Below are 16,296 nucleotides of genomic sequence, written 5' to 3' on the forward strand. Positions count from 1 at the left end.
TTTCACTCTTTATATCAAAATTCACCAGAGAATGTAATAAATGATCACATTGTCTTGTAGATGAAAAGGTAGCTGAGCCACCACCGCCTCCTGCACCGCACCCCCATAGAGGAGCTTCTTCTGGGAAATCCCAGGTTGTAGAAAATGGAAGCTCTTCTTCAACCCCTAATCAGATGCCAACCACTGCTGTATCCCCCACCCATGTTCTTGGCCACCTGCACTCCCCTCAATACACACCAGGTAAGATATGCTTTAGCCCAGAATGATTTTCCTGTTTAGGGAGTGGATCACTATTGTTAAAGATATATGCTTCAGATTAGACCCAGTTTTGTAATCTGTCATAATGTTTAGTATACATACACTATGTCCCTCTACTGTACTGTAAATACAGTTCAGTTTTCTGAGGGGTTTGTCATAGTTGCTGTTATATGCTATCCTTAGCAGAGCTTATTCCCTTATGTTTGGCAGTAAAATTATGCCTGTAATACAGTAAATTTTAGAGCATTTTATTTCAAGTTTGTAATGCCTGGATATAGCATCTTGCAAATCCATTTTTTCTGTAAGGATTTTTTAATTACTGCCAGGCATGTAGGTCAAGTACCTGAAGGTGTGAAGAAAGTGAATGAATTGAAGCAGTGGAATGGCAAAGGGTGCACTGCAATTCTCTTGGCAGATCAGTCATTGCCACATTACATTGGTTTTGGGTTTGATGGTGCCTTGATTCCTTAAGAGTGTGATTGGCATGGGGTAGTCCATTGAAACTGTGGCTCCTTATTAGGTGTTCTTTAATTCAAGTGTGCCAGCTAGTCTCAACCATTATAAGTTCTATTCATTCATAAGAGAGTCCTGATCCAGCAACCACATACCATTCATGCTATCTGTGTGGATTCCCCAATCATTTGTCGATGTATTTCTATGTAAGAATATTCTTTTCATTGGAAGTTGTCATTGGAGGTTCCAAAGGTACACTTGTCTTCAGTGTCCCGATTCATTCACTGTGCCAGATCCATCCGACACTTTTTGTTGTTTATGTCTGTGCTGTTCAATTATTACTGACAATTAGAACTGTAGTAAATCGATTTTGCATTTATTTTTGGCATCAACTTCATGGAATTTAGGTGTTTTAAGGAAGACCGCCACATAGCCACAAAAGGAACTGCAGTGTCTTAAATTGTCCAGACAGGTAGAGGAATCTGCTCTTGATCATGAAGGTGTTAGTAACACTGTTTATTCAGGCTTCAAGAGTTGCCGGAATAAACACTACATTAATGAGGATGAAGGTTGGACCTCTAATTTTTTAGGATATCTAGGTTCTCATAGCCCCAAACTAACCACTGAATATGTCTTGAAGTTGGGATCTGCAGTTTGAATATCAGTCAGCCATCCAAATACCTGTGCATAGAAATGCTTTTTTATTGGGCATGTTTTGCAACTAAACCCCTTTCTCTGGAGAACAATGAGGAGCAAATAAAAAATCAAAATGTAGAAATTTCAGTTGGTAGTTGATTGACTTCCACTTAAACAATTGGTATTTCTTTAATGCCAAGTGAACTAATGTAGGAAAAGGTTATCATTTAGGACTGAAGATGCAGTGAAGTCTTCAGTTTGAATGGACTATCTCATTGGTGTATCTGTTTTTTGAAGAAATTAGTTGGTCACTGGCCTTGACTTTTACCTGCTTGCGTAGGGAGTAAAAAAATGTGGGTCCTTTTCAGTGAAAGTATGGAAACAATATTTGGTATTGTCCTGTCAGTATAATAGTGGTGCTGTGGCAATGATGATTGTTTTACTCTACAGCATTTTTTTTTTTGTTTTAAATATTGGTGGCCATGTTTCTTGATTAGTATGATTTTACTTTGGAGGATATTTGAGTTTGATGTACTGTTTATGAATTGTTCATAGAACCATGTAACAGATTTTCTTTGCTCAGCATAATCTTTACGTGATATTTTTCATCCCACTGATTTCATTTGATATGATTATCTCTCTGATAATACAGTTTTTCATTTAAGCAGCTGTTCTGTATTGTTGTTTTTGACATTTCTTTTGATATTTATAGATAATTTATGTAATTTTATTTTGATTAATTATGAAAGAAAATGAATAAAAGTTAAGGTTAAGATAATCTATACTATGTATTTAAAGCACTGTGCGTTTGTAACATGAATTACTGCTGGGAATGGTGAATCATTTAGAGAATAATATATTTTATTCATGAATAAAGGAATGTTATGGAATGATGAAATGAAAAGCTATAAGTTAAAACATCGAACCTGTTTTCAGGCAGTGGCTTCTTCTTTACAAACAGGGTAACGTAAACATACAGTGTCAAAGAAATTTTTTGTGGTCTACTGATTAGAAAGACTAAGCTTATAGATATCCAACGGCTGTCCCAAAAGATCTCATCATTTATTATAATGATTACACTGCAATTTTAATGTTCTAATATTCAGTTATGTAGCTAACCTAAATGCTATGAACTGCAAATCACAGTTTAGGTGTAGATATAAAGTTCTTAATTAGATATTTTCAATCTTTAGTGTTATTTGCTTACGGTATTTTACTGTGAGATTTTTTAGAAATTCATGCTGTTTAAGATACATTTTCCCCTCATTTAAGATGAAATCTGTCGTGTGGAAGGTCCAAGAGAAGAAAATGTGGATGGTCTGATTTATGAGTTCAATAATAATAATAATAATAATAATAATAATAATAATAATAATAATAATAATACCACCACCACCGTTTAAATTTGAAAATAATTTGTTATGCTTTTGTCAAAGAAAAATGGGTTCTCACGATTTTAATTGGAGTTTGAATTTTGTACATATATAATTTTTATGATAGATGTAGATACAGCAGTGTATGAATTATATTTGTAGTAAGGAAATTTTGTCATTATCATATTAATTATTATCAATATTGTTCATGGAATTAGCATGATTAATCTTTTTAATGAAACTAGCTGTTAATAACTGCTTAATAATGGAATGCCAAGCCCTTCTGTCTCAGGTGTTCATGTACAGTTTTTCCTCACAGTTGAAATGTTGCATAAGGCCACTGATTCTTTGATCTTAAGGCATCAGCACTTGAATTTTATAAGAACAGTAAAAAGTATGATGGTTGTGATTATTGGTGTTCTTCAACTCCATGTAGAATTCTCTAAGCATTTGACCACTTTTGCTTTTTTTATATATATAGTATTTAGAAATGTATATTGTTAATTTGTCAGATGTTGGGGAGTATCAGATTTAAAGAAAGTTTGATCATAATACTACTGTACTGTACCAGTGTATTTTTTTTTTCTCTTAGTGTAAATAATGGTGCTGCAATATCAGAAACACAGCACCCTTTCATTGCAATTCTGCCATCTGTAATTTGTGTTTGAAGTGTAAACTATGCAGATCTATACAGATGCTATACAGATATGAACCAAGGTACAACAGTGAAACTATTATTTGAAAGATTTTATTAGTCAACTGGCAGGGTAGAGTGAGAAATGATACCATTACAGAAGTTATAGAAGTTTCATATGTAGATGATAATAACAAAAGGTTGAGGCAGATAACTTGGCCATGTCCTTAGCAGTACCCCTGGGAGTGTGAGTTGGGCTCCTGAGAGCAACAGAAGAATTGAAAGACCCAGACCCACTTGGATGAGAAATATAAGACGTGGCTGGAAATGAGTGGAGATTTATGGGTGATGGAGTATAGGAAAGAATTTTGTGGGGAAATTCACAGGAGCCCTTTGCATCACATTACTTTGGAGGAGATGATGACGTAATTTGCTGTGAATGCCTGAACCAGAAGGTGATGGAAACCATTTTAAAGATTTTATGAACAGCTAATTTTATCAGCAAAATAAATTATTCTAATGCTATCATCAATATTCAGATGTCACTTATGGAATCAGTTTGTCAGTTACATTTTCTTTGTTATATACTACTGCACTTATCAAACTTTGTGCATTACCAAAAAATTTAGAAAGTTATCAGTTCACTGTTTATATCTCAGTGGTTTTGATTAATAGATTGTGTAAGTATGAATAATATGGTACTTACAAAAGTTTTGTGTGTGTTTGTTTTCTTAAGAGGGCAGCATTTTCTTTAAGAAAAGAAAAGCTTGTGACAAATCACAAGATAATTTAATATGTAAACAGAGGTTGTATTATTACAGATAAAATACTGTATTAGAGTGCAAAATTATTTGAAAATTGTATATAAATGACTTGTTCAGAAATTGTAAATTGAAACTCAACAGATAGGAAAAAAATTTAGTAGCAGTTATCAGTTAATATAGTTGGTTATGGTTTTTGACTTATTTGTTTGTTATCTTTCTTCATTTTGTATGTTTGCGCTGAAAAATATGACATTTGTGTTTGTTTCTCTTTAGTTTCAGGTCCAAGCACAGGTCCTCATTTATTAAGTGCTATGGGATCACTAACTAGTCCTGTACAGCACAAGGTAGCACCACATATGGTACCAGGCCACCCAGCTTCACATGATATTTTACATAATCCAGGTATAGTAATACAGTCTATTAAATTAGCATCTTATGTCTAATATTACTGATAGTGAACTGTAATGATACAGTATAAGGATTTCAAGGGCATAAAACCCTTAGAGGAGTTGCCCCATTTATGTGTGTTTAAAATAGCAAATTCTTGAAAATTTCTTGGTTTTATGTAAACATTTTTAGTCATGATATTGAAACTGGAAAGATAGGAGTCCCCACAGGTGGGGACCTCATACAGTGCATTATGTGACACAGTATAGATGGTACTATAGGTTCTTTACAGCCTTCATTTAATCCCTATGTGTGTTACTCTGCCTGTATCCTCCCATTCATTCCTTTTGTCACTCCCTGACTACCTTTGAAATTCCTTTAAGTTTAATGTGCTTTCATTTGAAGAACAGACCTGAAGACATTCCCTATGAGATTTTAAAAATGTGACTAGTGATCTCGTTAAACAACTTTATTATAATAAGAATAATGTAGTGAGCAGTAGCTTTCAAGACCACAGTTTTTAAGCATTTGTAGTGATTATGATTTATCTCAGATGTAAGAAATAGTAAGTATGCTACTCCTGCCTAGTGCTTTGTATATGGGTGAATAAAAAAAAATAGAAGAAAAACAAATACAATACTTAAAAATGTTTAATGATGGTTGCTAAAGAAGCTTTGTTATGATTGCAGTAATTTTAGTAATGTAATTTCCTTTTATTCTTTATAGATTAATTTTCAAAGGAACTCAGTTTATATGTTTTGTACAATGTTTCATCAGTTCAAGCAGTATTACAGGTATACTGCATAAGAGAGAGAGAGAGAGAGAGAGAGAGAGAGAGAGAGAGAGAGAGAGAGAGAGAGAGAGAGAGAGAGAGAGAGAGAGAGAGAGAGAGAGCACAAGTAAAAGTCCATTATACTCTCCCATATAAAGAACAGTTAAAGGATTTAGAATGGGAGATAATCTTTCATTTTTGCAGTTGGAAATTGTGTGGAAAATTTGAAAGAAAAGTTTTTATTACTTAATCCTCACATATAGGGATTGTGGTCTCAAACCTGGTTTTAGTAAAGAGATGATGAATATTTTATCAGAAAACTGTACAGGCCCACTGTGTATTTGTCATCATCAGAATATCACATTTATGCTTGATAGTGATGTACAAAGTATTAGGATATTTTCATTTTATTTTGATGATCATCTTTTATAGCAAACTCAAGTGATCTTTTATAGAAAACTTAAATTCATGAATTTTTTTTAATGAAATTAACTTGTTCTATATAGATTCTAGCAACAGGACATGTTATAAACAAAAATTTTTATGAGATTATCAAACAGTTGTATTATTTAGCAGTCAACCTGCTAGTTACTATACTCATCACATCACTTGCCTACCCTACTTATCATGTACATGGATGCAAAAACCAGATGCCTTACTGAAAGAAATACAGTGATGTAAGACAGTAGTGTAGTGCTATCAAATGTTGTTCATTAGTTATCAGTTAACTCTAGCAACAATGTTTTTTCCTCTGTAATAAAGTTTTGTAGTAGACTTAGTAGCCATCATTATTATGCATAAGAATAACATCCTAGTTTCTTTATGACAAGTTACAGCCACGAAGTTTAATCAATTGACCACGTTATATATACAAATAGCCTTTGCCAAGATGATCAAATTGTTTCAGACATAACACTGTACGTATTTGTAAAATTGATACAGTAACATGCAAGCACAGCTGATGTGAGTGGTATGAACATAAGTCCATGATTTTTTTTAGGCTATTGCAAATTACTGTTTGGACAGTGTGTTAGTGCACAGAATATTATGTTAGCATTTACATACATGGCGTTCCTAATCTCTTTTCTTCTTGCGATAATGGCTAATGGTTAATTTGTACAGTACCGTACGCTATATGACTTAGGATAGATTATCATTTTTATTTGTAAGGCATCATTTTGATTCTGCATTTGGTTTTATTGTGTAATTCGCTGTTTGTTAGCTGTTAAATGTATTGCTCCATTTCCTGTTGTATAGGGCTAATTGAACAGAAGAGTAAAATAATAATTTGATTTAATGTAGGCTGGGGCTTCACCAGTAACTTAGCTTTCAGTTATATGCTAAGCTACTGTTTTGTTAAATTCCACTCAGAGCATACATTTATCTGCAGTGACAGAGTTATTATAGACAGTATCATTTTTGTTCTGTTAAAGGTTAAAGCATGCACATTATTATTAGTATGAAATGGTTTTTCGAGATGACTGCATCATACTTCTAGGCTTTCATGAGACTTGCCTAAAGAATTTGTTATTATATGAGGCGAGAAAATTGGAATGCATTAAAATTGAAGGTGATGATTAGTTGAGCAGGAAGAGACAATAAGGAACAGATGACAAGGAAAAGATAGAAATCAATGCATTTTGAGCAGAAGGGGTGCTGCCAAGAACTTTTTGTGTACTTTTCATTGTATCACGTATGCCACACTGTAAGCAGCACCTCCCTGTAGGCCTAAGCTTGTACAGAACCTGCAATTATTGGAAGGTAATGAGTAAGAGAATTTATAAAAAAGGAAGTAAATTGTAGTACCATTGTTCCTGCTTGCATTCATCAAACTTCAACATTAATATTCATCTTTAAGAACATACGTGTGATATTGGAATTATCTTTCTTGCCATTTGGAGGTCACACAATAGCTCTCTGTGTATAAATTGTTATTATAACACTGGAAATCAAGAAGCAAATGAAGTAATATGCTTCAAAGTACAGTAAACCCCAGACTCGCTGCTCACGATTCATGGACTCACGATTCGCGGTTTCTCTATGGAACATATCTATCCATTATTTTGCGGAAAATTCACCATTCGCATTTTTCACTGTGAAATATCTCACTAATTACTGTATTTTCAGATAATTTTCATGAATAAATGCACTTTTTTGTGATAAAACTATTAAAATACTCCAGGTATAAGTATTTTTACAGGGTTTTTCTGTGTTTAAACCATCAAAAATGGGCAGTTCTAAGTGTTTTAGAGGGGTTTTTTATGTATTCATGATTTTAGCTATTCAATGGGGCTGTGGTACCCATCCCCAGCTTAATATGGGGGTTCACTGTACTCAGCAGCTCTTTGGGCATAGTGCAATACAGTAGCATTTTTGACATTGAAACTGAGATATCTGTTAAAAAGATGATTAAGTTCATGAAAGCATGGCAGTCACTTAAAGAAATTATTGTTATTATTGTAAGCTAGTTTACTGAGACTGCTACGCCCCACTTTTAGGCTTATAGGTTTCAGATAAAGGATTTGTTCAAGTCTAGGATGTGCATAAAGGATTTTCATTTCGATGAAAGATAAATGTTGGAGCAAGGTAAAGTTAGAAAGCTTAAACAGCTAAGCTGGAAGAGACCAAAGGGAATGGATGGGAAGTGTAAGGCAAAAAGCTCTGCAACTGAGGCAAAAGGGATTCTACAAAGAATCTTTAGTACAAAACACAGTGTGTCACATGAGGTACACTATAAGTGGTACCTTGTAAGTTAGAGTAATGTTCAAAGAAGCATTAAGGAATAGATTAAACAAAAGAGCAAAAAGTTATCTCTACTAAAAGATTAGAGAAGATTTGCCTTTTTGAGTAGTATTTTTGAAGCAGAAGAACACTTTCGTTATGCAGTATTTTTATCACATTTATCGTCATTACTATTCATACATTAGGTTTTCTCTTGATGATGATAGCTTTATTGTAGATGTAAAATTCAATCTCCCCAATTTCTTTGTCAATATCAGATTTTCTCTTGTAGAGAAAAACCATTATTGTGAAATCACCAGTAGCAAAATGGTGAAGATATTTTAAAAGGAAATGATATGACTTAATTTTTATGTGACATATTACCTCAAGAGTTACTTAGAAGGAAACTTTGTGACTAGATGCATTTAAGTCATTGAATAAATGAGTCATTGTAGAAAAGTGACTGCATAAAAGGTTGAGTGATGGTGATGGCAGGTAAAATAATACAGTATCAGTCATACAAATGAGAGCAGCATCTGAAATCATGAAGAAATGATATTGCTTATTGTAAAATTACTGAAATAGAAATTACAACAATGTTACTTGAAATCAGTGTTGGGAGTTGTGATGAAATTTTTTTCTCATGTAATCAAGTACCAGTTTGATGGTAATTGATGATAAAGGCAATTACTAACCTCATCCCTTTTTTAGTGGCATATTTTAAAATTCAAAATTACGTACTCTGTGACTCTTCACTTAAAACAGATATGTTTTGTTCTATTTTTTCTTTTTGTGTATATTTTTTTTGCTTTGTGTAAAGGATAAGGAATGAGCTAGGCAGTCGTTGTAGACAAAGAGATAGAGCCCTCTTGTCTTGAGTCCTCATATTCTATCATTGTGCCAACATGCACTATTCTGGCCAATTCCAACTAGGAGAGAATTCTTTGAGACTGGTTGGTCTGTCTTATGGAGCCCTGGGGAACCATGAGAGTAACTCTGAGGATGAACAGGGGCTACCAAAATAGGTTTTTCTAGGTCAAAACCTGTTTTATATTGTCATGTTTGTATCAGTCATGTCTATAGTGGCTCAGGTGTACACATTATAGAACATTGTCTCTCATTTTGGGACGAGGTAGTATTGTGCAAAATTTTCAGTGTAAGTTGTGTGTTGTTCTAAAAAAAAAGGTAATAGATAAAAGGGCTAGTACTAAATATAAATTAGTTTTCTTTAACACCGTTACTTTATGCCCTTTACATAAGGACTTAATACTGTAGTTTCTGTTGTTTTTAAGCTTTTGACAGCAGCAATAGTATGGTATACTAAAACTCATTTTATTCATTATTGCATATTCAATGTTATATTTTCTTCTTCAGGTGGAGGAGTAAGTCAAAGCCGAGAAAGTGTTGAAGCAGCAATAGCAGATATCAAACAAGCCATAAGGAGAACCAAAAACTTACCCATAAAATCCCATCCACAAGATAGGTCACCTATCAATGATAAAGCTCCAGTCTGGATACCAAGGTAAGTTAACCTAGAAACATTCTTTATTGTTTCATTTCAGCTGAAGTATGCCATCATATCATCTACAGTTGTGTTCACGATGCCAGGTAAGTTACTAAGTTTAGTATTTTACTTTGCCATTTTCCAGTGCCACTGTACTGGCTTACTCTCTTTTTTTCTTTTATTGATTAAGGTCATTGATAACTGTGCATTTTCTTTTCACCAAGGTGAATAATGCTAGACTGCCAAAGCAGTTATGAAAACATTTAATTTTTTGCACCTTATCTCAAGTTTACAGTTAACTAGATGGGAAAGAGCTTTTGTGTTTTTTGATGAAGGTGATATAATTCATTTCACCCATCCCCTTTTTTTTCTATGAATTCTGGTAAATTTCTCAAGACATAAGGCCATAGGTCTTGATTTCTTTGGTTAGAATTAAGCTTTTCAGTCGAGAAACATGCCAAGTGCCATTTTTAAAATATAATACATTAAATTAAAAAATACTTTGACCCAGGATGGCGCTTGGCATGTTTCTCGACTGATAGCCTCAATTATAGCTGTTCTTCAGTATCAAGGCTGCCAATCAGAATAGTCACTGGGTTTCACTTCTGCCTTATTGTATTTTTTCTGATAATTACTCTGAAGGAAAATGTGTGTGGTGGTCTATTTATGTGGTTAATTATAAAGCTCTAGGTCCTGCTTACTGTCAAGGTTTTAATGCTCTTGTATGAGGCAGTTGTTAATTGTACGTTCCCTCAATGGATTTGAAGTGTTTCAGTTTGGAGATTGTATGTATCATGTAGTAAATAGTAGAAGGTAGGAAACTAGATAATAATAATAATAGGAAACTAGATAATAATAATAAAAATAATAATAATAATAATAATAATAATAATAATAATAATAATAATAATAATAATAATAATAATAATAATAATAATGCCATGAACTAGTGATATGGTGTAAAAACATGGAAGAGACTGGATTAAGAGAGAAGGATTGGTGATACAAAAACAATTGTTATTGTTATTTTTCCTTGGACTTGTCATTAAATTTTACATTTTTATGTCGCTCATTTCTTCTGCAAGAGAAGTTGGCATATAAGTTGGACTTTGTCTGAAATACTTTTCATCTCTTTAAAGACCAAGTTATGTTTATCAAGGAAACAAGGTTCTTGGAAAGGTTTGTTATTTTATAATGAAGCCTATTTTATTAGCTGATATTTTAAGTGCATTTTAATTAATAAAAGGTTTTACATTAAGGGAATAGAAGTATGTCTAAAGCAGTGAATTATAGCTTTTTTTATCTGCTGTGAATTGCTGAGCATTAGTGAGTATGTTTAACTTCCAAGTTACAGTACATATCTAATGGTAGAAGACTGGGCATCTGGTTTTGCATTTCCTAATATGGCTTTTGTTTTCACAGTGTAATTAATTGCAAGCATAATCGCTATGAGAATGATTGAAAATTAGTCTCCATAAAGTTTTTTAAGTCTCAGTGATGGAAAAAGTGCAATAGAAGCACTTGAAAATTACCTTCCAAAAAGTTCTTCTGTGTAGCAAATTAAATATGCCTTCTATAGGCTTACACAAATTTAGTTTGAATGTTGAACTGCTGGTATTCAAGGGAATGAAGATACATGTAAAGCAGCCAAGATTTTATGGTAGTGTTAAAGTCTGTTATATTTAGTAAATGATAAGATTTTTGGAATGATGAAACACACTGCATTGAAGCAGATTAAACTTACGGTATGGTTATATCAATCATCAGTGCAAAAAGGAAGAAATATAGAAGTGATACTATCCCTTCTGAGAATTGGAAACCCTTTCTACTAAGTCATTTAATGGCCACCCTTCACAGCCCTGTAGAGAGTGCAACACATCAGCAGTAAAACACATTACATGTGAATGCCCACATTTTACCTAACAGTTAATGACTAGTATGGAACACAAATCCCTCAGGAAATTTTTTCAGAATCTTGAGGCTTTTTAGTTTAGCCAGTGATACAGTTTGTAGAAGTCTATGATTTAGTAAATATAATTTAATTTCATGCTTAAAAGGAATGAACATTTTTCTGCCAGCCTTGTGAGAGTTGAAATTTGTCTCGGTGTATGGTTAAACTATTGTTTATAACTAAATATTGTTAGTGATACAGTATACAAAATATGATAGGAGGGTTTTTGAAGTTTATGAGAGCCACAAGAAATATCTAGAGCAATGTCTTATGATATATTGTTTTCATGCAAGTATTTTTGGCAATGTGAAAATTAAATACTGTACTGTAGTTGACAGAAGTTTTTATGATATGCATATGTAATGTTCATAAATCAGGCATGTATTCAAGATAATGAGAAAAGTAAGAAACTGGCAACCATCTTTTCCATTTGCATAGAAAACTGCTTATCATTTATGTCCCTTTTAATCAATTGAAAAGATAAAAGATGGAGTATTTTTCCGTAATTTCCATGAGTACATACTGCATATATATTGTCATACTGTTAATAAACTCGATAAAATGTCTGAAACATTGTGTTTCTCAGTGCCATAAGAAGTTGAATGAATGTGTCTGTCCTTACTTTAGACCTTTCCTTTATTTAATAATGTAGTTACTTACGTAGCATAACAGAATGGTAAAAGTAACAGCAAAGGTTTTTCTCTATACAGTAGTGTTAATAATAAATAGTCTTTTATTCCCTTGTTAGCGTTTTGAGTAACCAATTCTGATCCCCTAGATCATCTCCACCAAATACATGAGTGGAACCATTGATCTGGTTATTATAATTGTAATTGATTCATTAATTGACTTCATTATATTTAAAACAAATGCTGCTCAAGTAGTGTTGAGATACAGTATTCTTTTATAATACCTTTTTGTGGGCATATTGATTTTTAATTATCACATTAATGAGGATAAGTATAAACAAGTTACAAGAGTAGTGATTATCAAGATTTTAAGGAAATTTCATTGTATATTTTCAAAGGCTCATATCTTTGTATGAAATATTTATTGTATGTAAAAGATATCCAAATTAACCTTATTAGCAGAGCATTGTGAAAAGCTTGAAGGCAATAACTTCCTTAATTAGGTCACTCATTGTTCCTGATATCCTTCAGGTGGAAGTATCTCAAAAGGGGATGTTCAAAGGGTTTTTTAAATGGATTAAGATCAAAGGAAATCAAAGACTATGAAGTAAATCAAAGACCGTGAAGTAAGAGAGGTAATGAGCATTATGTGTTTATTGTTTTTTATATCCCCTTTTTTTTAAATGAGGGAAATTTATTTGGAATTCTTGTTAGGATAGGGGAATGGGAATTTCTATTTTCCTTATCTCAAAGAACGAATTCCCTCAAATTCTCCGTGCATAATTGATATGGATATATTGTATTAAAATGTTTTTGATGACATCAAGAGAAACTATTTAATTTAAGGAAGGTTAATCACATCCCAAGATACTGATGCATGAGTGTATTTTATAAATATACTTGGACTGATTAATCATTAATGAAGACTATTGTTAAAAATGTGGAGAGACTTGAGACTGACCATCGTTTTGTATAACTTATTGCTGAATTTTAAAGAATTTTTAGAGAAAAGGAATTTGAGTCTTCAACTTGAAAAGGAAATTTATTAATTTATTGATCATTTAGTCTGTGGTACAAGTAGAAAGATTAAGAAATTTTTGTTCAATAATAATAATTTTTTTCATTCCAAAGAAACTAAAAGAATATCGTGAAAGTATCGGAGCCAAAGTGTAAGTGAAGAAGTGGAAATGTTTCATTTGCGGTGCTTTATCATTTAAGTAAAGCACATGCTCATTTAACAGTAAAGTTCAGATTATATGGTATTTTTTCATGGACATGTAGTACACATACTTTCTTGCCACATTAATACATTACCCTGGAGAATTAGTAGGAAAAATATTAGCAAACAAATTCTGTTCATAGAATAGGAAATTCTGTACTGAAGTTCATAATATTTAGTCATTTATATATCATTGGGCTGTTAGCAGACACTATTAAAATCATCATTGTCATCACTGTTATTACAGTACTTCAGATTTTCCATTACTGGAATCAGAGGTGAAATGAGGACTTTCTACTTTCTTTTGTCTTGTGCACCATTTACCTGCATTCCTATCTGGCTAGTGTGCGTAGATTTTCCATGTGCTGGGCCTTCCTCTTGAAAATTAAGCAATAGATGCATGATTTATCGTACAAGTGAAAAATATCACAAATGATAGTATGTACGTATGTATGATCTAATTATTCACTGAAATATGTTATTTATTGATATTTTACTTGTACATGTGATGTAGAGTAAATTGTTCAATTTTTTTTATTACATTTTTGGAAGTTTTAAACATTTTTAACAGTTTCATTATTATGTCATCTGGGTTATTTCTGAAATGCAGTATACAGAAATAGCTAGAAATTTATATACAGTACTGTACTTAAAGTTGTGTATTCTAGGAGTTTGTAATTTGCCTGAAGCATATCTTTAGTGTACTGTATATTGATTACCTGTCAAACAGGAAATGAACATTCGTAAGTGATTACTGCGTAATGTACAGATGATACTTAGGCTATTTTAGCAGATAAAGTTGTGTATGAGTTTGGTAGCATTGGTAATTTAGGAGGAGATTTGTTGATAAAAATAAGGACATAATATTGACTGCCTGAAGTCTGTGACTGAACTAGAATTTTTCAGGCTTCTAGTGAAATTTATTATCAGCCTTATTTTTTCATAACACATACAGGCAGGAAATATGTATGGAATCAGTGAAGCAATGTATGAGCCAATATTGCTACTAAGTATATATCTTTTGTCTGTAATGTTTTCTAAATTGTAGTGTAAAGCATAAGAAGAAATTCATCTTGATATTATTAAAATTACTTGCTCAGTTAAGATGGAATGTGTAGCACTGATTTATGGATAATTTTGATTTTGTTTTACAGTACAGCATTGGGAAAATTATCATATCATTGCGGGAGTCTTTATACTACTGTGCTTATCAGCATGGAGTGGTATATTTTTTTTTTCTAAGTTATTACAAAAATAAAAGTAAACTTTTGGTCATAAAAGTGAATGAACTATTTCTTACAAAAACATATACCATCATATATGCATTCTTATTCTTTGTTGGGCGAGTGGGTTCCGTTCTCAGCTAGCACTCTGCTGGCCGCGAGTTCAATCTCTGACCGCCAATGAAGAATAAGAGGAATTTATTTCTGGTGATAGAAATTATTTTTCGCCATAATGTGGTTCAGATTCCACACAAGCTGTAGGTCCCAGTTAGGTAACCAGTTGGTTCTTAGCCACGTAAAATAAATCTAATCCTTCGGGCCAGCCCTAGGAGAGCTGTTAATCAGCTCAGTGATCTGGTTAAACTAAGATATATTTACTTTTAAAAAATCTTTGTATAGTAGTTACGAGCTTTGCTTGATTTTTCTAATATCTCTCATTGATATGTTTGTTAGTCATCTTTTCCATATACTGTATTTCCTTTTACTATATTTTACAGCCAATGTTCAGTAATTTGAACCAAGTATTTCTGTTTTATTATTTATTTCATTTTTTCTTCATTTTGATCCTTACTCTTTAAGGAAGATTATACTTATTTAAAAATACATCATAAATACCTAATCTTTCTGGAGGGAAAGTGAAAACTATCTATGGTTGTCTCTATTCTTTTAACATCATAGAATGCATTGAAGAATTTATTTTTGTGTGTGTTTGAAAAGTAAGGTACAATTGAAAAAGCCTTCTACTAATTTACTTTATAATGATAAAATAGGAAAATATTAATATATTTTTTATGTCAAGTATAAATGGAACTATTGAAAACTGAAGGAAAATTCCTCCTTTCAAGTAGTGCTTGTCTTCTAAAAAGGCAGCTGGAGTAAATTAGCAATATGCACATACTTCTCATTGTCACTTTTGCATTGTTTTAAGAAATGTTTTAATATCTTCCAGTGTTCTATAAGTGTTTATATTAGAAGCAACCAGTATGTGGGTCAGTCATTTTCTTAAGATTGCTGTGGTTTCTCTGTAGTGTCCATTTTATTAGCATTCCAGAGTTTCTGGGTCATGATTGACTGGATTGCATTGTCACAATACAAGGAGCTTAATTGGGTGGCATGTTTCTTGCTTATGTGATATCATATATGATATGTGATATTAAAGTAGTTGAAGTTTGTGACAGCAGTGTTAGTGGTGTCTCATAGGAAAGTTAAACTTTGTAATGTAATAATGCATTGTGGGATTGATTTGATATTAGGTGTAACAACTTCCAGCTGATTTCATAAACAGTCATATCCAATTCACTGAATATAGTATGCTATTTAATTACTGTAATTGTGGCAAAACAGAGCATTAAGGGAACTGCTTATAACATTATTATTCTCTCTCTCTCTCTCTCTCTCTCTCTCTCTCTCTCTCGAGTGTTTCACTTCAAGCTGTCTGGTTAAACTGCTTATTAATAGTGATGATTATTGGCTGGATTTGTTGTAAAAAAAATTTTATACTGTATCTAGTTGATGTGCTGATATATTACTTCAGTTTGCTGTTTGATATGAAAAGTAGAAATCATTTTGTCTTAATTTTTTTCCAGAATCAGTGGAATATCTTTCCAGTATGTTTTCATTTTTGCTTTTTATGAAAGTTAATTTGGCAGCCATGTTGCGGTGTGTGTGTGTGTGTGTGTGTTTAATGTCAAAATAGATTGTCAAGCATGTGTTGTTGGAAATGTCATTTCTGTCATTACAGAAATTATTTTTTTTATATAATAATGGGAAAA

General features: G+C 32.5%; 1 protein-coding gene across 17 annotated transcripts in view; it reads left to right on the forward strand.

The window, feature by feature from the left end:
- Positions 1–16,296, forward strand: part of LOC136845769 (mucin-2-like) — a 1,649,806-nt gene that overhangs the window by 568,705 nt on the left and 1,064,805 nt on the right. For all 17 annotated transcript variants that reach the window (XM_067116026.1, XM_067116065.1, XM_067116170.1 and 14 more), the window contains 3 exons: positions 61–240; positions 4,392–4,520; positions 9,373–9,520. In XM_067116026.1, the coding sequence (XP_066972127.1) occupies positions 61–240; positions 4,392–4,520; positions 9,373–9,520 (457 nt within the window). The remainder of the gene's footprint in view (positions 1–60; positions 241–4,391; positions 4,521–9,372; positions 9,521–16,296) is intronic.

This window comes from Macrobrachium rosenbergii, chromosome 2, assembly GCF_040412425.1.
Source record: "Macrobrachium rosenbergii isolate ZJJX-2024 chromosome 2, ASM4041242v1, whole genome shotgun sequence".
In the NCBI taxonomy this organism is placed as follows: domain Eukaryota; kingdom Metazoa; phylum Arthropoda; class Malacostraca; order Decapoda; family Palaemonidae; genus Macrobrachium; species Macrobrachium rosenbergii.